The following is a 20,329-nucleotide window of genomic DNA, read 5'->3' on the forward strand; positions in this document are numbered from 1 at the left end:
ACACACACGCACACACACATTGCACGCTCATAAGTGTTAAAATATTTACCTTGGAAGAGAGCAATTTACTAAACTGTTAACCAGTTAATTTTTTTATTTGAATATATATGTATATATACACACTCTTTCGAAGCAATTACACACCGTATTGAGGCATTTATTAACAAAAAAACCCAAAATAAAATACACGTAAACCAACCAGCAAATACGCTGCGATCCAAAAAGCAACGCTAAGGTCAAACTGGCAACTAAAACATGACACAAATCGTATCAATTCTTAGAATTAATCTTATGTAACAAAAGCATCTCCTATTAGTCCTGCCAATGGGGCAAAATGACAGCTTAAAAAAAGAATAAAAAAACTAAACTAAAATATGAAATATGAATGAAATGTGATACATTTGAATTCTGTGTGCATTGGTCTTATTAATCAGCCCCGGTCGTCGGTTGGTGCGATGGGGATAAGCGTGACGTTTAACCGTGACCGGGCTGTTAATCCCACATACCCACGGTAAGTATGGCATGACGCACTATACTGAGACGCAAAATGTCAAGGTTATCAGGTCGTCAGGAGGAGATCATTATCTTTTCTCATTAAAGTCGATTCACCACGGGCGTGAATGACCGCTGTTCGTTTTCACTGAATGACACACCCGCAGGCCAGTGAAAAAACTCAACAAAAATAAATACCTTTTAAAAAAAACAAAAACACATTTACATGTTTGTTTTCGGACACTCAGAACATCCCTGAGTTGACATGAGTTTGCCAGTGTGACTGATTTATAATGTGGCCACAAGGTCAGCTAACGAGCACAGGATTTTCAAACGCCTTTGTCGTCACATTTTACCAGTGTACTTTGCAACCAAGACCCAAATTCAATCTAACCACAATGCGCTCTGTCCTTAGCTGTGGGGAAAAACAGCTTTCATGACTTGCTATGTATTAAAAATTGATTTCAGTTTTGTTTTTCCCAATGTCAGAGTCATAGCGCAGTCGGCACGGAAACAGTGATCCTTGTTTAACAAAGTGCATCGGCGTAAGACAGCGGCTGGTCCTGGGAGGCGTTCCGGTTCTGGAAAACTCCAGCGTCAGGCCCGGGAATGTGAGCACAGCCTGGACCTCGGAGTTCGTGGGGGGGTGATGTCACCTGCTCCGAGCCGCCTCCTGCTTCCCGCTCCGCCCGTAACATACAACCATGTGCTGAGGCCATGTTCAGGGAGGGTGTGTGTGTTCAGGGAGGGTGTGGGTGCGGTGGTCATGTTCAGGGAGGGTGCGTGTGTTCAGGGAGGGGGTGTGTGCTGTGCCCATGTTCAGGAAGGGTGTGTGTGCTGAGGCCATGTTCAGGGAGGGTGTGTGTGTTCAGGGAGGGGGTGTGTGCTGTGGCCATGTTCAGGGAGGGGGTGTGTGTTCAGGGAGGGTGTGGGTGCGGTGGCCATGTTCAGGGAGGGTGTGTGTGTTCAGGGAGGGGGTGTGTGCTGTGGCCATGTTCAGGGAGGGGGTGTGTGTTCAGGGAGGGTGTGGGTGCGGTGGTCATGTTCAGGGAGGGTGCGTGTGTTCAGGGAGGGGGTGTGTGCTGTGGCCATGTTCAGGGAGGGTGTGTGTGTTCAGGAAGGGTGTGTGTGCTGAGGCCATTTTCAGGGAGGGTGCGTGTGTTCAGGGAGGGTGTGGGTGCGGTGGCCATGTTCAGGGAGGGTGTGTGTGGAAGCAGGGAGGGGTTTCTCCTCCGTCCTCCTCCTTTAGGGATGGTGTGTGAAGGCCGGAGACGTGGGTTGTTTCGCGAGCCGTCGACGGCGCCATTCGGTTTGAATGCCGTCCCATGAACAAGGAGAGCCTGCTGCTATTCGCCATCTTATGAGCAGAACTGGGCTCTCACCCCAAACCCAGCCCGGCTCCTGCCCGTGTTTACTCTCAGCGTAACCCTCTTAGTTACTTAGCAAGCTGTTGTGTGTTTTTTTTCTATTATTCTCTCTAAATGTAGCCTACAAGACAAAAAATTAAAAACACTCAAGTGTGGGAGGCATGAAACGGAACTTAGTGCAAATTCATCACCACGGAGACCAGGCAGCTCACCAGCACCGCGCTGGAATCATAAATTAAAGAAATGGAAAAAGAAAAACGTGAAAATAAACAGTCACCGCAGTCTCAAGTGCACGCCTGCCCCCGTGCAGGCTGGGATCAGTCCGTACCGGCGACATGCGTGTGCGCATACACGTCCCGTTTAACCCCCCCACACGCAGCGCGCCTTATCTCCCCTCCGCAGGTCCCCCACACTCCTCACCCCACATGCCAGCACATGGAAACATTGAAAGAGGCGACTCGCGTTCCTGAAGAGGTCCTCGAAAGAAATCCGGGGTCCTGCCTCATCATACCTCCTCCATTAGTTTTTTTTTTCTTCTTCTGGAATCTGTTTTTTTTCTTCCTTTTTTGGCAGAATTGTGGTCAGGAGTCTCTCTCTCTCTCTGCCCCTCCATCCATCCCTCGCTCGCTCCCGCTGTGCTATCTGACTTTCTGCAGCTCCTCGCGGACCCAGGAGGGCAGGGGCTGGCCCAGCCGGTGAAGCAGCTTGGACAGCTCCACATTGTGGTCTCTGTAGTACCGCGACAGGAAGGCCCTCGACTGCGGAGAGGGAGAGAGAGAACAGGAGCGCGTCACCACCGCGGCTGTCACTCAACACCGCGTGACGGACAGGCAGGGTTCGGTCAGAATATGTCTGTGACATGAGGGTGTTATAGTAGGTTGTCAACTTTAACCCTTGTGTGTTGTCTTAAGGGTCAAATATGACCCGCCACTATGTTTAACAGCAGAGAAAACCCCCTAATTTATCTTATGACAAAGTTTGTGATGAGTGACAGGTTGTTTCTTCGTGCAAAATAGGGTTGGGGTTTAAAATATCAAATAAGCTGCCTTATTTTAGGGGTTAAGTGAAGGCAGGTCATTTTTGACCCTTAGGAAGTATACAGAATGTTAAGACTATACAAGGGTTAAATAAAATGTTCTGGCTAACAAAATGACTGGAAAAAAACTGGCTGGTGTAGATGAAAAGTACAGTGTTTGTGAACATTTACATGAAAGCCAAATTTAAGGACACATTTAGACTGAATCCAGGTCAATGGTACTAGCTCAGCTGCAGAAACAAAAACACAGTTCCAACAGGAACTCTGTAATTCCATAGAAGATCCCTATCTAGTTAAAGGGTTCTTTGTGGGGTGAAATGATTATTTGAGTGGGAGTTTTCACACTTCACACCTATGACTGAGGATGCCATACAAAAAAAGGTAACCCCTCTGGAATCAAGACAAAAAACCCACTTCAGAACCCTTTTTTTCTATGAGTATAATACTACTACTACTACTATTGCTACTACTGCTACTACTACTACTGTTACTACTGTTACTACTACTACTACTACTACTACTGCTATTACTACTGCAACTACTACTACTACTACTGCTATTACTACTGCAACTACTACTACTACTACTGCTATTACTACTGCAACTACTACTACTACTACTACTACTGCTATTACTACTGCTACTACTACTACTGCTACTGCTACTGTACTGCTACTACTACTACTGCTGCTACTACTACTACTATCACTACTGCTACAACTACTACTACCTACATGTGTTGCTTGTGCAGGCACAGTGCTGGACCAGTGTCCACCCGCGACTCGTGCTGTAAGACCGCATCATCACCAGTCACTAGTCCATCAAGCTGTTCACAAATTGGCAGCACAGCGCTGTGCCCGTCTCCGGTACTGCCTCTCTCCCACCGCAGAGCTAATCCGTGTGCGAACCGCTGGCCAACTGACGGCTAGCGGCTGGGAGGGCGCCGCGGAACGGCAGTACCGTTCCCACGGCAACGCTGCGTGAGCGGCCAGAGTCTGGGGGGGGGGGGGGCGGTGGGGGGGGGGCGGTGGGGGGGGGGGGGGGGGGAGTGGGGTTGGGCAGCGAGGCTGACCGGAGTCACGCCTGGCTTATCTGACCGCGGCCGTCTGCCATCCCTCCCACTGGGAGCCTGTGGGCAGCCTGCGGCCCAGTGGCTAAAGTACATGACTGGGACCTGGAAGGTTGGTGCTTAAAACCCCCGTTTTGCCACCATAAGATCTGCACAGCTGTTGGGCCCTTGAACAAGGCCCTTAACCCCACATTGCTCCAGGGGGGATTGACCCTGCTTAGACTAATCAACTGTAAGTCGCTTTGGATAAAAGCATCAGCTAAATTACTGTAATGTAATGATTTATCACGTAGGCTCAGGAGCTCTGGTTTATCCAGGAGAAGAGCAGCCCCAGTGTGACTGATCCCAGGCCAGGCCCTGCAGCCCATATGAATCCATATTCTTCCCTCCTGATCTCCTGCCAGATTCCCCCTTTCCCTCGGGAACTGTCGCCATGGAGACACTCCCGTGTCACATTCCCACATTGTCAAAAGTCAAACCGAGGATCGTTCCCGCTAAACGCAATATGTTCCTTTTTTAACATTTCATTTCCTTTAAACAAGTCAATGAATATGAATAATTAAATTAATGTGCGAGGATCCAGTAATGACTGTGCACAGGGCAGCACTGAAGGGAACCGATGCGAAGCTGGAATCGAAGAAGCTCATTTTCAGTAAAACACAAGCGAGTATTTCAAAATGAAATAACAGGGAATTGTTTTGATTGGGTACATGTTTGGAGGATAATTCACTCTCAGGCCCACGTAAAGTCGGTTAATAAAGGATCGTTGTGGCCAACCAAGCACTAACACCTGGGTGTTATCCCCCCTTCTGTGGAGTCAGCCTGGGGGCAATTCCAGTCCTGGAGGGCTGGGGTGTGTATACAGGTTTTTGTTTCCACCGATTACTCTGGCTAAATGAGCTAATTGGCCGTATAAACCAACACAAGTTCACTCAGATTAGATCACAGTAAAACCATATCATACAGAGACACAAGAACAGTCTTGCATGACTGGCATTAATGCCTTCATCAAGGCAAATGTTGCTAAAATGTCAGATGACATAAATGTTAGAGCTAATTAAGTAATTAAGGCCAGCAGTTGCCGTGAAAACCAGAAACAGATACGGCCCTCGTTGCCCACCTCTGGTTTAAAGTGTAGTGTGTGAAGTAGAGGGAGTAAAATGGCCGCCCTCAGGAAAACCTCAAGCACAGAAACACCACGGTAAAGAATGAGGGCTTGTGAAATGACACCCCGATGACAATGCTACTGAATCTTCTCCTCATTCAGCAAGGTCTCCATCACCATCTCCATCGAGACAACCTGACAAACAAAATGCCAAAACCACAGACAAGCACCAAATGCACAGAACACTACTACTACCTGTGTAGTTTGTTCAGCACGAGGACCAATAATTTAGCTTTTATATTAGACCGCAATCAAAATGGCAATCAGCAGCTAAGCCTGGCTTAATGCAAGGGAACCTAGCATGTAGCACTGTAGAGTAGTGCTTCTAGGAAACCACACCCCACTAGCCCTTTAAGGTGTAAGACTAGAATGTTCTTAACCGAACAGTCTAATGCTGATGTAACCATCACTACTGGTAACGGAAAGCAACGGAGTTCTAGAACACTGACGTAGAAAAAACATTTGACAAAATATCTACTCTTCAGGGTTAAACAACAAAAAGTGGTGACAGTGGTTGCATGCGGCAAGATGCAATATGAAAGGAACACAAGAGCGCTGAACAGACGAAGCTGAGAAATTAAAGAAAGGAAGATAAAGATAACAGGATGCAAGGTTCTCCTCTTTCTTCATGGTTTCAGTCTCTGACCAGTCTAGGAAAACCGTCTGCCGTATCTCAGTGAGAGAGGTTTAGCGACAATGAAAAAAAAACCTTATATCGTAAACATTTACGATCAGCAATTAGCAGAATATAATACAATCCAATTGGTTTTTCATTTCCTATTTTACCCTAGTGCCTCCATTGTTGTGAATAACACAAAGATAATAAAAAGGTGTTTCAGGTTATAAATAATCCCATTCGAGAACACATTCTTAATTAATACAGCAGAACAACTTTGCTGTAAAAAAACCTATTAAAACCACACTTTGCGCATGAAAATGAAAGGGCTTTGTGACTAACATCCGCTGCGATAATGCAATAACGCCGTGATGACACGCTACAGATGCTTCCCGCGTCCGGGGAATAAAGGAATTCAATTTTCAGCAAAGAAATAAGTCAATTAGCGCTGAAACGTTTTCTTTCCGCTGCTCCGGCCTTGCCCCGGGGGGGTTCTGCGGTTCTGCCCGTCGATGAGGCCCAGGGAGCGGTGTACAGCCCGGTTCAGCAGCACAGAGCCATGTTTCTGCGGGCCTGTCTAACCCGCCGTCTGCAGGTACGGTGCGCGTGAAATATCAGCAATTACCCGCCGCAATACCCGCCGCGGATTGCCATTCCGGCGCTTCAACCTCGACTGCCGCCGAAGTTATGACTCTGTACCGCGAAGAGAGGATCAACACGAATGACAACAACCAACAGGACACACAAAATGGCCGCCGGAGACGGGGGGTGATAAATACAGGAGGAGGAGGATTGCGGGCGGCACGGCTCGTGAGGGATCATCTGGCGCTCCTGAGTCACGCTTAGCGCATCAGCAGAAACGCAGACGCACGCGTGTCTGTGACGGTCCTTAGCCGTTTCTGGTGCATCGCTGCTCAAACGGATGCTCGTATCGCTCTGGGTAAAGTTGCGGAGAAGAGCATCTGCTAAATGAATGCATGCAATGTCTCAGACAGGAACGACAACAATGAACAAGATGTGAAGCTGTAAAGGCAGATGTGCTAAAAGAGCTGGGGTTTGTCTGTTCCGCCTGGAGAGCTGATGAGGCTTGCAGCTTCAAAGCAGAGGCATATGTGGCTCTGACTTTTGGCCAAAAACAAGGCACCCGTTTCAGGGAAAGGGAAAAGGAATGTGCCACAAAATGTGCTGTTGTGTGTCTCAACCCGTTAAGGTGTCTGATCACAAATATCATATTGGAATGTTCTTAACTGAACGTTCTAAGGCTGATGTCACAATCACTACTGCCGACTGAAAGCAACGGAGTTCTAGAACACTGACTTGGAATAAAAAATAAAAAAATCATTCCGGAAATCTACTCATCAAACGGTTAATATGAGGGAAGGGGGGGAGCAAGCAGAGACACGTGTGTGTGTCTGTGTGTGTGTGTGTGAGTGTTTGTGTGTGTGTGTGTGTGTGTGTGTGTGTTTGTGTGTGTGTATGTGTGTGTGGGTGTGTGTATGTGTGTGTGTATGTGCGTGTGTGTGTGTGTGTATGTGTGTGTGTGCATGCGTGTGTGAAAACATGCCTTCGTGTGTGTAAGTTTGTGCGTGTAAAAAATACCTATCACCAATCTTTATCCGTGTGCCCCATTTGACACAAACTCATAATCCGTGCCTCATTTACATGCCTGCAGGGCAGCAGATCAGAGGCACGACACAGAAACACCGCCACGGCATCGCCCGGCTCTGGATTCAAACCCGCGACCGAGCCCGAGGCACCTCGCCGTGTCCCACAACCCGCTGTGAGGCTCCAGCCCCTAATTACAGCAGATTAGCTCCCTGTCGTCTTCCCCGGGGTCAGCCCTGCACGCGGGGGCAGAGCCCGCCTGTCCCATCAGCCCCTGTCCCAGCCTCCCTGCAGCTCACGGGACAGATGGAGAGGGGACGGTTTGCGGCGTGCGGCTCCGTACCCGAAACTCACCCGCCTTCCCCCAGCTGGACCCGGACGTTACACTACACTTTTCAATTATCTTCTACTGCCGGATCTGTCCGTTACCAAGACGGGGAAACAACCGGGCTAAAAGCGTGTTTTACACGTCTCATTAAAACTTTGAAAAGGACCAGTGGTTTGCTTTGCAACAGCAGGGTAGTAGAAAGTTAGGCGGCATGCATAGAATTAGGGGGGGCAGAACTACCTAGGTGGGAATTCATAATTGGGTGTGGTGGTTAAGGCCAAAAGGTAAATGGGTGGGGTCAGCATGCTATTTATGTGGGCTCAGATCACCTTGGTCCACCATTTTCCATGCGACTGGTTCAGAGGGTGGTAGGGAATGAAAGAGGGTCTGGTTGGTTTGGGGTAGGTAGAGCCATTGGTTCAGAGGTTTGTGGGGAATGAAAGGGGGTTTGGTTTGGGGTGGGTGAAGCCATTGGTCCAGAGGGTGGTGGGATGTGAATGGATTGGTAGTTTGGTTTGGGGCGGGCGGGGTCAGTTACCTCCGTGTCCATGGCTGGATACTTCCTGCCCTTGCTCTTGCCCAGGCATTTGGTCCTCCCTCCCTCCAGCAGCTGGCACCAGAAGCCCTTCTGTGGGTCGAACCTGGAGGGGGTGACCAGAGTATGTTTGATACAAGCTAAAAGGCCTAAGAGTCAACATACAGTAGCACACTTTATACAGGGGGCTCATATGACATGACGTCCCTTTCACCTGAAAGACTCTTTATGTTACCCCTTTAATTGGTGCATCGTATGTTTGACTTAATGGACCCCCACCACCCAAGGGCTTACATTTCAATAACATATACATCTCAAAAAATAAAGGTTCCTGACATGAAGTATAAAAGGAGAAAAACAACATCCCCTCCACAAATTTAAATAAATTGCAATATATTGAAAATATGGAAAACATGTACTTTACAAAACACAGAAACAAATATATTAGAAAATATGGTGTTCCCCTATAAATAACAAATATATTGTAATGTCAGAATACTTTGCTTTGCAATACTTTTTTATGTTAAGCCCATTATTATATTAGCCCATTATTAGCCCTAGATTGTATTGTAATGCATTGTGCCAGGGTAATGCTCTGCTCCTGTAAAGGACGAGACTCCTGAGACCACCACAGAAGAAGAGAGTCCTCCCAGCCTGGAGGAAGGAGGTGGAATACGGGAGCAAGGTCACCTTGACTGGCTGCCATTTGGGGAAGGGAGGAGAGGGGGAGAGGGGGTTTTTAGCGGTGATGGAGCAGGATCTCGGCGGGAGAGACGCAGTGGAGATTAACCCCGCCCCCCCCCCCCAGTCGGCGGGTGATTGATGGACCTGTCGCCGGGCGGAACACGGCTGGGGAGCGCGCTCAGTGCGGTGTCGGCCGTGAGGAGCCCCCCCCCCCCCCCCCCCCCGGCATTAAGATGAGCTGATATCTCATATTTATATCTGCGGTCTCTGCGCTGTGTTCACTGAACGCAAGCCCCCTTAACCCTGCCTCCCCCCTACCCCCACCCCCCACTGTGTGTTTGGAGCCCCTGCAACACATGCACTATGCACATGCTACCTCTACAACACAAACACTACCTCTCCAACCCAAACACGCTACCTCCCCAACACCAACACGCTACGTCTTCAACACCAACACGCTACCTCCCCAACACCAACACGCTACGTCTTCAACACACACACGTTACGTCTTCAACACAAATGCTACATCAGAAATACACACATGCTATGTCTCCAACACGCGCACTACATTGGAAACGCGCACGCGCTACGTCTCCGCCAAGCCACCGACACTACGAGTGAGAGAGAATAAAATGAAAAAAAAATCATGCACTGATTATTGCACGGAATTAAACGCAGCTGAATCCATCACACAGGATCCCCATCCATCATCTGAGCTGCACCTGTAATAACCTGTCAATCAAAGTCCAGACCACCCGTGTTCCTTACTCAGTCCGTTATTTAATTCAATCCAGTTTTCATTCAGTCCAACACCAGCTTATTAAGTCTTGTGGCTGTCTTCCACCCCCGGAATGACCGATACATGCACGTAAATAAAAGCATGTTATCTGTGGAGGTGAGGGGTGATCTTAATTTCCTATTATATCAGACTGTAGTATCACATCGAGAGTGTGGATGGGAGGGCGGGGGAAAGGGGGCTCCTGTTCGTCCTAACGATCTTTAATTAAGCTGCGCGGGGAAGCTGGGGGACGGCATAACGAGCCTCTTCAATTAGAGAGGAAGTCCGAAGGACGGTAACGGCTGACCCCCGTCTCCACGGCGACGGTAACTAACACCCCGCCCCCCCGTCTCCACGGCGACGGTGACTCACGCCCCGCCCCCCGTCTCCACGGCGACGGTGACTCACGTTAGCGCCTGAGAGTAGTTGTAATACGGAGACACCCCCAGGAACTTCTGCACCTCGTCCATGACTGCCGCGGGGTCCGACCTCAGCTGCTGTCCGTCAATGATCAGGAGCTGTGGGGGCAGAGCCGAGTCAGACAGCTGCACCACCAGGCTATGTGCTCCAGTCCCAGGAGGGTACTGCATAGTCAATACAGCACTGACAGGGTTTAGTTGAGTTATATAAAAACATATACACACAAACACATACACACACAAACACACACACTCTCTCACACATACACACACACACAAACACACTCTCTCTTTCTATCTCACACACACACACAAACACTCTCTCTTTCTCACACACATACACACATGTACACACTCTCACACACACATACAAACACACACTCTCTCACACACACACGTACACACACTCTCTCACACACACACACACATGCACAGTACCTGACTGGGAGGGTAGTAGGTGAGCCACCTCTCGATGTGTGTGGCGTACAGGCCGGGTACCAGGCAGCGGTTCTGCAGTGAGCGGAGTTCGGCCGGCGCGTGGTGTCCTGCGGAGATGACCTCGTAGAAGCTGTACCTCAGAGCCGCACGGTCCTCGTGGGCCCTCTGGTGCTGCAGTGGTTAAACAATTACCAATAGTTGCAATTACCAATTACAATGACAAATAACAATAGTTACAATTACCAAATACAATTACAAATAACAATATTACAATTACCAATTACAGGTACAATTACCAATGAACAATACTTACAATTACAAATTACCAATTACAATGAACAATACTTGCAATTACTACTGCAAATATAACAAGAATATCTATTCTGTTGAAATTAATCATTTCTTTTTTCAATTATATTTTATTTGTATTGCTTCTGATAGAAGACAGGGGCAGCCTGTAGCCTACTGGCTAAAGGCCCGGACACACCAAACCGACGGTCGGCCGTCGGACGTCGGTGGCGCCCTGTCGGCCGAGTCTTTCCGGTGTGTCCCGCACGCCGACACTCCGTCGGCATGTTTTGGAGGGCTCCGACGCCGATTCAACATGGAGCCCCTGGAGCCGTCAATGAGAGAGAGCTCTCTGATTGGCTGTCCAGCTAGCGAATCAGTGCACGAGAAAAGAAACGGAAGCAAGCCATTCCAAAGTTACTATCACTACCAGAAATAATTTTCGATTAGTATTACTAAATAGCGAGAGAACAAGGAAATTGCTGCAAACTGTTTGTTGTGAGCGAGGCAATCGCTGCTTCTAGGTCCAACGCAATGCAAACGCATTCCCCGGTCTTCCGGTTTCCATTTTTTGAAAGACAAATACAGACTACCGCCACCTGCTGGTGTGGAGAGTTATTACCTCTCACGCAGGCGCAGAACGTACGTGCAACTCGGCCGTCGGCGGACCGTCGTTGCGGTGTGTTCGGCACAGCCAACATTAACGACGCGTATCGACGCAAGGCGATCTTTGTCAGCGCTCCGCGGCCGACCGTCGGTTTGGTGTGTCCGGGCCTTAAGGTACATGACTAGGACCTAGAAGGTTGGTGGTTCAATCCCTGGTGTAGCCATGATAAGATCCACACTGCTGTTGGGCCCTTCAGCAAGGCCCTTAACCACACATTGTCCCCTGCTTAGTCTAATCAACAGTAAGTTGCTTTGGATAAAAGCGTTGGATAAAAAACAAATGAAATATTATTAAACAAGAATAAATACTTATTATTTAAATTATAAAACTGTCAAAAAAAGACGATTTACAGAGTAGCAGAAGAGCAAACACCAGACCTGAAACCTCAATATATCAAGCAAGTGAATTATTATATGATCATTACCTTTTGGGAATATCTGTGGGCTATTTGGCTATAATGCACTAAGCATGTATAAAGGGAAAACAGGTCACACTAGGAGGGTAGGACTCTTACAGTACCACCACTGAACATCAGTTTTCTATTGCATGGTTAATACCTTGTCTAAAAACATTCTGTACATTCAAAATCGGCTGTTAAAAGGATGAGGTAACAGCACTCTCGCTCCATCAGATGAATACAAGCGAGCTCCAACCGGCTGCATTACTGAGCTTATAACACTGGCAAAGACCCTGGGTAATGGTACTCCGTGTCATCAGAACGAACGATGAAGCCATTTTTGTGCTTAGGCCAACTGTTTTTTTTTCCTTATTTTTCTTCTCGCGATTTATCTCCAGAAGCTATTTCCTCGCTCGGTAAAAAAAACACACTGAGGCCTTTCATAATTCGGTTTCAGCCAGCCATCTCCATAAATCAATATCAGCTCTCACAGGTGCTAATTCAAACCCGCGCAATTAAGAACCGTAGGGATTCTGTGGGGAAAAAAAGAATAAATTCGTAAGGGGACAAGTGAGTCAATTAACACTATATGCCACCAGCACCTCTCCACTTCCTGGGGACTGATGAAATTCATTTCAAATGAAGCCTCGGCTATTAATAGAGGAAATTAAAGGGACAGCTTGGACTCAAGCAATCTCTCGCTCCTCTCTCTGCTCTCTGTTTCTCACTCATCTAGCTCCGACTTCCCTCTCTGTTTCCCTCTTGCTCTTTGTCTCTCACAGACTCTCCTTCCCTCTCTTTCTCTTCTCTCTCCTCTCTCTGCTGTTTCTCGCTTTTCTAGCTCTGACTTCCCTCTCTGTTTCTCTCGCTCTTTGTCTCTCACCCACACTCTCTTTCCCTCTCTCTCGCCCTCTGTCTCTCACTCTCACTCTCTCCATACCTCTCACACCCTCTCTCCCTCATACACACACCCTATTTTCATACATACAATTATTTTCATATCTACTGCATGTCTGGCAGCAACACGATGGTTTGAGGCTCATCTGATACCTTGGACCCTTGATGACTAAAAGCCATTTAGCCAACAGATGTGTTCCATACTGTATCAGCATGATTTACAGCATGCAAAGGATATGCAACAAAATACTAAACATGAATACTTTAATTCACATAATATTGATGTGTCCCAAACATTATGGTGCCCTTGGGAGGACCATAGGGGGGACCATGTATAAATACTGCTGTAATTTCTACTTTCTCCCAAACATTGTGGAGGGCAATGTACACCTCTCTCTCTATCCCTCCCAAAATTCAAATTCAAATTGCTTTATTGGCATGAAATAAAAATGTAGTTATTGCCAAAGGATACATATTAATAATATGAATACAACGGTATGAAAATACAAATGATTATGGTACATTTAACAATATATAACAATAATAATAACAATTACCTCTCTGTCTCTTTGTAGCTCTCTCACTTTCTCCCTCCCTCTCCCTCCCACTCTATCTCTCTCCATCTCCCCCCCTCTCTCCCTCTCTCTCTCTCTCTCTCTCTCTCTCTATAATAACTATAACTCGGAGTGGTGTGGATGTGCTGTTGATGAGGTTTCTCTCTGTCTGGGCTCTCCCACCTCACAGCCCCCCACTGTCAGAGCTGAATGGCAGCCGCAGTGTTCAACAGAACCGAAAAAACACTTCGTAATTAGTGCCTCGCCTTTTAAAATAACAATAACGAGACTTCTTCCCTCTGCTTTTATGAATGCACATTCACAGTACATATTTGACAATAACCAAGCCTACTTCATTTTTTCGTGTGGAAGATTTTGATATGCACTGAATGTATATTTACATTCAGAGCATAAAGTACAGCTTTTCAAACCTGTCACGGTATTTTTACATCAAGCTTTTCAACACGGAACTTCCGTAATTTTATATAACGCGCTTCATCCTTAACTCAGTGGGTTAGAAAAATTTTAGCAAGGGCTCTGTTTAGTCTCCGTGGCACTCAAATCCAGGCTATTATTCGAGCAGGCCGATCCTGAAAAGAAGCACTTGCTTAAGCGCGCTGCTGAGAATTAAGAAAAAAAAGACGTCAGTTGGATAGTAGACCGAACAAAGGATGAAAGAACCAGTCAATTAAAGGAGTGGGACGCAGGGAGGAGGAATAGAAGCGGGGGGATTTGGTGCTCTTCGCCTCCGAAATCCCTTCACAAAGGGCTGAGAGTTTCCATGTAACGCTCGCTCCCAGCTCCTCGGAAAAGAAAGAAATGAAACATACAAAATCCTGCTTTATTCTAAGCCTCTGTTTTGTCCAACCGCATAAAAAAGTTCACTTAAAAAAAAAAAAAAAAAGCTCATGTCAGGGACTGGATTTTACAGTCAGTCCGAGTGGTACAGTTTGATATGAATTGTGTACTTTAGCCTTTGGTTAGAGATAGTCAGTGTTGTCAATGCCTAATGTGAACATTTACTGTATATTTATTGTGTTTTTTACTATGCTGGAAATGCCTTGCTACACAATTCCCATGCACAGGCGTGCACACACATCCACACGCAATTCTCCATGACATCTAACAACAAGGACCATAATGGAAATAAGTGTTGACTTTTTTTTTGCTTCCCTTGATATTCTTTTAACTGTGCAGGTAGTTTGGTGATGCAACCATGTATTTGTCCATTTGAAAATGAATTGCCAAATAAACTAAACTAAACTAAACTAAACTAAACTAAACTGAAAAACATGCCGTGCTGTCGCTGGATTACAATGTCTCCTGGAGGACAGGGGTAGTCTTGACCCCCGCCCGCCCCGTCTCCTGCCCCCTACCCACCCCGCCCTGTCCCCACGAGAGCCCAGGTGTTATACATCAGGCCTGCGGGTCTGTGCAGCTGTAAGTCAGGCGGAAATATCGGGCAGGAAGAGGAAGTTGAAGGTGAGGTCAGGTCTGTGCTGTTGTCCTCCATGCGTACAGCACGCAGGGGAAGGTTTATCTATTCAAATGATTTGCAGAGGAGATCTCACAGAGAATGGAGCCTTGGCTGTATTACACACACCACACAGGAGTACGACATCACATGCTTCACAAACACACACACTGACATACACACAAGACGCACATGTACGTACATGCGTACATGTGCATACATGAAGTACACGTGTGCATATGGATGCACACGTGCACACGCAGACACTTGCATGTGTAGTATTTACATATGTCTCTACTTTCAACCTTCTGCATCTTCTTGACGTTATTGTCTCACATGTTGCATGACTTGGCTAACAACAGTCACACACTAGCATTGGTCTAGGCTAGGCCAATCCTGGTTTTCTTTTCTCCTGGGTAATTAGTGCTACTGATTGGTCAGACTGCTGTCGCACCTGACTCCCAGGTAAAGGTATTAAATGCAAGTCAACAATACCAGCCTAGAGCCTTGACATAAATTATAAATACTGTCTGACGTCGGGAAGGGCCTGAAGGAGGGTCGCTCACCTGGTACCAGGAGTAGGCGCGGTCCGAGGGGTTGATCAGCAGGGTGATGACCTTGGACTTGGGGAGCAGGGCGGCTGCTCGTCGGGGCGAGTCTTCCGAGGGGAAGTAGTTGGCGCTCTTCTCAAACAGGAAGTCCGTGGTCACGTTGGAGGGCACGGGAAAGAACTCCATGTACCTGCAGAATTCCAGTTTTATCTGTACAGTGCTTTTTACAGAAGACTGTCCACTAAGAGTAGCAGAAGGCCAAACACCAGACCTGAATCCCCAAAAGCAGCAACATGAGGTAACCCAGAAGGCAAGCACATGAGAAGACCCAGAACCAGCTGGTGTTGTAGTGTGCTTCATTACTGTGCCACTACCGGTGCTATAGCTACGCCATAGGGGTTGCAGGTTCGACCCCCACACACAGTATGTACTTAAAGCAAGGCAAGCAAGTAAGTTTCAGGCAACATGAAGCAAATGGATAACGTGTTGTATATCTAAGTTTCAGAGCATATAGGGAGTCTGGGAAAGTAATAACTTATGGAAAAATCTGAACGTGATACTATCAAAGTGGGGGTGCGCAATGATTTGTGGCCATTATTTGAAGATAGTCATTAAAAGATATACTCACAGGGTTATGGAAAGATAAAATCAATGAATCAATCAAAGAACTGCATGTATAGGGTTTTTTCCATGTTCCTTGTATATTTTTCATCTCAATGATTTATGTGTGTGTGTGCTTTATAATGGTGCGTATTGTTTTTATTGGTTTATGTTGTGATTTTTTAACTAGGCCACACAATGAATTGCCCTTTGGGTACGATAAAGATTTACTGGTTGGCTGACTGATTGATTGAGTTCAGCTCATTATAATCGCATTAGCGCTGTGTGATAGAATGGCTTTTCGCTACCTTACTGTCCTGTTGGGACCACCTCCACTCCGGTGTTAAAGTGGCAGTGTTTTAGAGGCACCCAGCACCATCCTCCATTAACACGCTATTAGTGGCATTTGGCAGACGGTCTTATCCAGAGTGCCGTGCAGTTGATTAGACTAAGCAGGGGACAATCCTCCCCTGGAGCAATGCAGGGTTAAGGGCCTTGCTCAAGAACCCAATGGCTGTGCGGATCTTATTGTGGCTACACCGGGGATCAAACCACTGACCTTGCGGGTCCCAGTCATTTACCTTAACCACTACACTACAGGCCGGTCACTGGGGCTGGCTTTGAATTCTGCAATGCGAACAGGACCGGCGAAAAACCCTGGATCTGTATCCAGTCAATTTCTGGTATGTAGGCAGAGATGCATGAAATGATACTCCGCACACGGCGAACATCTTTACCCATCATCCATCAACACTCAAAAATGTTTTTTGTTTTTTTTGGATTTCCTTAGCGACAAATATTTGCCCTTGCGCGTGGTTAAAACACCCTTAGCAGCCACGGCACAAATACGTCACTCAGCTTCATCGCTTCTGTCTACCAGTCGAATTCAGGCACGAGAAACGCTGATTCGTCACAACTGATCCAGGCGTCAACCTCACTCGCTATGTTAACCGAAGCTGTTACAGAACACAAAATAATACACTTTTAATTAAATGTCACACTATTTTACCTTCTTATGCACAGAAAAAAATATTGAAAAGGAAGTCTCGCTCTCCTCTGTTTCGCCCGTTTTGAGTCACGTTGAAACGCCTGAACGGAACTGAGCCGTTTCCTGCCCGGTGTCTGCTTGATTAAATTATTAATAAAATATTAATTCCCCTAAATAATGTGCTCCATTACAGCCAGCTGGCAGAATAAGCCTCGGCTCTGAGAAGTGACCCGAGGGTAACATTAGCTTTCTAAAGATGGCAAATCGCCATCTTTATCTGGGTGTTTAGTGCCGTCTCATGCAAAGGGGCTTCATGGGATATGCTTCATATCTGCTGCGTCTGAAACGCGCTGCAGCAGTTTCAGCAGTGCGAGCTGCACTCCTGGCACATTTCTGCAACAAACCGATGGTTAGCTCTATATTATGGATGTCGAGGTGGTATGGATGGGTATTTAATGGGGAGCGAGGGGAGAGCAGAGGGAGCCATTTTGGATCTGTTTCCCACTAGAATGTTGTGAGAGCAGGAAACCGGTCATCTGAAGTAATAGTGACTGGACTGAAGCTCACCTTTTTATCTAAAACCCCCTGATGTACTTTTTGACCCAAGTCTGTCAACCAGCATGAAACATCCCAGGTAGGCATCTTTCTAGCACACTCATGAACAGTTTGCAGCAATAGTACATATTCTGTACATAAAATGTGTATTATAATAAAATGAACTAATGCAATTATTCTTTAATTGTCTCCATTTTCCTTTTTCTCCTTTTAAAATGGAAGCCAATTTCACATTGTGAGTCCTGAAATAATCAAATTTCAGACTAACAACCCCCTCTACTCTAACACACACAGTGGAATACACTGCAGAGGGAATTGATTATGTTTTGAGTGTAGAAACGATGACAGAAACAGACTTTGGCACAGCGCTTTTGGGAAAAAAAAAAGAAGCAAGCTCTGTTCTATTGCCAACATCTCTGGACTTAATCAAGATGCACACATTAAAGCGGACCATTTGGAACTGCTGACTGACTGCTGATCATTTTAACTGGACAGCTAATACTTTCAGCCAAGTCGCCGATCAGTTCATCTGCATAGCTGATCATTTAAATTACACAAATGATCACTTGAACCATCTAGCAGATTGTTTTAACCGCTAAACTCATCATTCAACTGTGAAACCGATCATTTTCAATGCGTAGCGGATGATTTTAACTATAGCTGATCACTCCTTCAGAAATGGATTTGGCCAGTGATTCACTCCTCTGCTCTTGTGGTGCCTCTGTGTAGCACCAAATAACCGGCTCTTTTTCTACATGAAGCACATATGCAGGGGAAAGATAAGACCATATCTCCGCGTCCTCACTCTCTTTATCTCAAATATGTATACGGCCACCGGTCAGAGAGGCATTCTAATTGCACAGCGGCATTTCCAAGGGAAAGCCAGAGTTTGGTGTGCAAGGACAGATTCTCACTGAGTCTTATCACACACAGATCCACGTGGGCCAGCCAGAGGACACAAGCAGCACCATTAACACTCAATGCCTGTGTGCTAGTTGTCACTGTTGAAGAACTACAAATGCGAGCATCACTATTACCACTCAATGCCTGTGTGCTAGCTGTTAGTGTTGAAGAACTACAAATACGAGCAGTACTATTACCACTCAATGCCTGTGTGCTAGCTGTTAGTGTTGAAGAACTACAAATACGAGCAGTACCATTACCACTCAATGCCTGTGTGCTAGCTGTTACTGTTGAAAAGCTACAAATACCAGCATCACCATTACCAATCAATGCCTGTGTGGTACTTGGAAATGCCAGCTTATAGTCCGGTGACAGAATGTTGCTGAACAGAAATCGCAGTATATTGAAGAACATTCAACTGTCGCTGTCCTTAGCAAAAAGTATCAACCCAATGTCACTGCAACCAAACGCATCCATTGCACATCGGCCATCACAGAAACCTTCTGTCACTTAACTATAAACTGGCCTTTACTGTTGGAGAACAACACACATTACCAGTCAATGCCTTTGTGGTAGTTGTTACTGTTGAAGAACTGCACTTCCTCAAATGTCTTCGGGCTGGGGAAGTTGCTTGATATGGAGGGGTGCATTATCAGGAAGAGATAGAGCGCTGTGGTTCCTGATGGAGAGAGAAAGATGGAGGGAGGGAGGGACAGAGAGACAGAGAGAAATTGATTCCTGTCAATGAGAGTAATTATAATGGCAGTCCTTGCACTCATGTACCCAGGTAGCCCTGATATTACGGTAAAGGCTGAAATAGAAATCCTTCTAGGTTAGGGCACCGTGCCCTTGCCAATCAGAACTCCCTTTCCTGACAAATACTTTGCACTGACAGGAAGGCAGAATAATTGAGAGCTGCCACTTACAGTCCAAACAGGCATTCCCTTTTATTTTTTCATTTCGTGCCCTTGGAATTAGAATGTTCTATCTGAATTCGGAGAGCTTTTGAGATATTCAGCTTCAAACATACCAAAGTGAAGGGTATCCAAGCGGAAACAACCTTTTAAAAAAACCTTTTCATACTTTCAAACAGTTTTTTTTTGTGTAAAACTTCACACATATATTTAGTTCCCTATTCAGTATTTATGACACCCAACTATTTTTTGTCTAAAATGTCAGTTAGAACCTTTTAAGTGTTGATTTGCAACTTGTGGAAACTTGTGGTAGACTTTTAAGGGCAGTGATTTTGATACACTCGACTCAATTAAATTTGTACCTAAGTTAAAGTAAGAAACAGAACATGCTGCTCACATTCTCAGTACCATCGGATTCGGCAACATTTTACACAATTTTTACTCGGTGGTAATGGCAGTACAGTAAGAGTCTGTAGTATAGAGTTAACAGAAAAGTGAACAATAAAACAATACATGCTGTCCCCTGACGTTACACACGTACATGTCGACCTGGTTACTGTACTTCCTTTCCCAGTGTAAGACTCACAGCACATACATTAAGGTGTTTTTTGTCTTGTTGCTCACTGTCACATTCACGGTTGCAGCTGTAAGATCCGCTCCCTAACAAGGCAGATATCTCTGACACAGATGAACTATTTTTAGTGGAAACAGCAAGAAGATCTCCCCCCTCTCCCCTCCCGCTGAATAGTGTACAGATTTTTTTTTTCTGACAATGAAGACCGTGAAACAGGAGTAAACACAGGGCTAGTTTTTACGCATTTTTTCTATTTCTTTTGTATGTGCAATGCGCTGGGTTTTCGACAAACAATCGACAGCAACGTGGTCTGGCAGCACGCAGCGGGAGAGATGTGTGCCGAATGATGCCGATTCAGGGTTGTGTAAAAGAAAACGATGATTCTAGCAGGCTAAATAAAAGAGAAATAAATAGGTGCTCAACAGCTAGGACAAT

The 20,329-nt window shown here is 46.3% G+C and overlaps 1 protein-coding gene across 3 annotated transcripts in view; it reads right to left on the bottom strand.

Moving 5' to 3' along the window:
* Positions 1–76: 76 nt before the first annotated feature.
* The window catches only part of ndst3 (N-deacetylase/N-sulfotransferase (heparan glucosaminyl) 3), a 108,462-nt gene continuing 88,209 nt past the window's right edge, over positions 77–20,329 (bottom strand). For all 3 annotated transcript variants that reach the window (XM_061246289.1, XM_061246288.1, XM_061246290.1), the window contains 6 exons: positions 18,962–19,085; positions 15,376–15,550; positions 10,533–10,703; positions 10,084–10,193; positions 8,217–8,319; positions 77–2,617 (listed from right to left, as the gene is read on the bottom strand). In XM_061246289.1, coding sequence (XP_061102273.1) covers positions 2,498–2,617; positions 8,217–8,319; positions 10,084–10,193; positions 10,533–10,703; positions 15,376–15,550; positions 18,962–19,085 — 803 coding nt within the window. In that variant the 3' untranslated portion in view covers positions 77–2,497. The remainder of the gene's footprint in view (positions 2,618–8,216; positions 8,320–10,083; positions 10,194–10,532; positions 10,704–15,375; positions 15,551–18,961; positions 19,086–20,329) is intronic.

Source organism: Conger conger, chromosome 6, assembly GCF_963514075.1.
Source record: "Conger conger chromosome 6, fConCon1.1, whole genome shotgun sequence".
Lineage (NCBI taxonomy): Eukaryota > Metazoa > Chordata > Actinopteri > Anguilliformes > Congridae > Conger > Conger conger.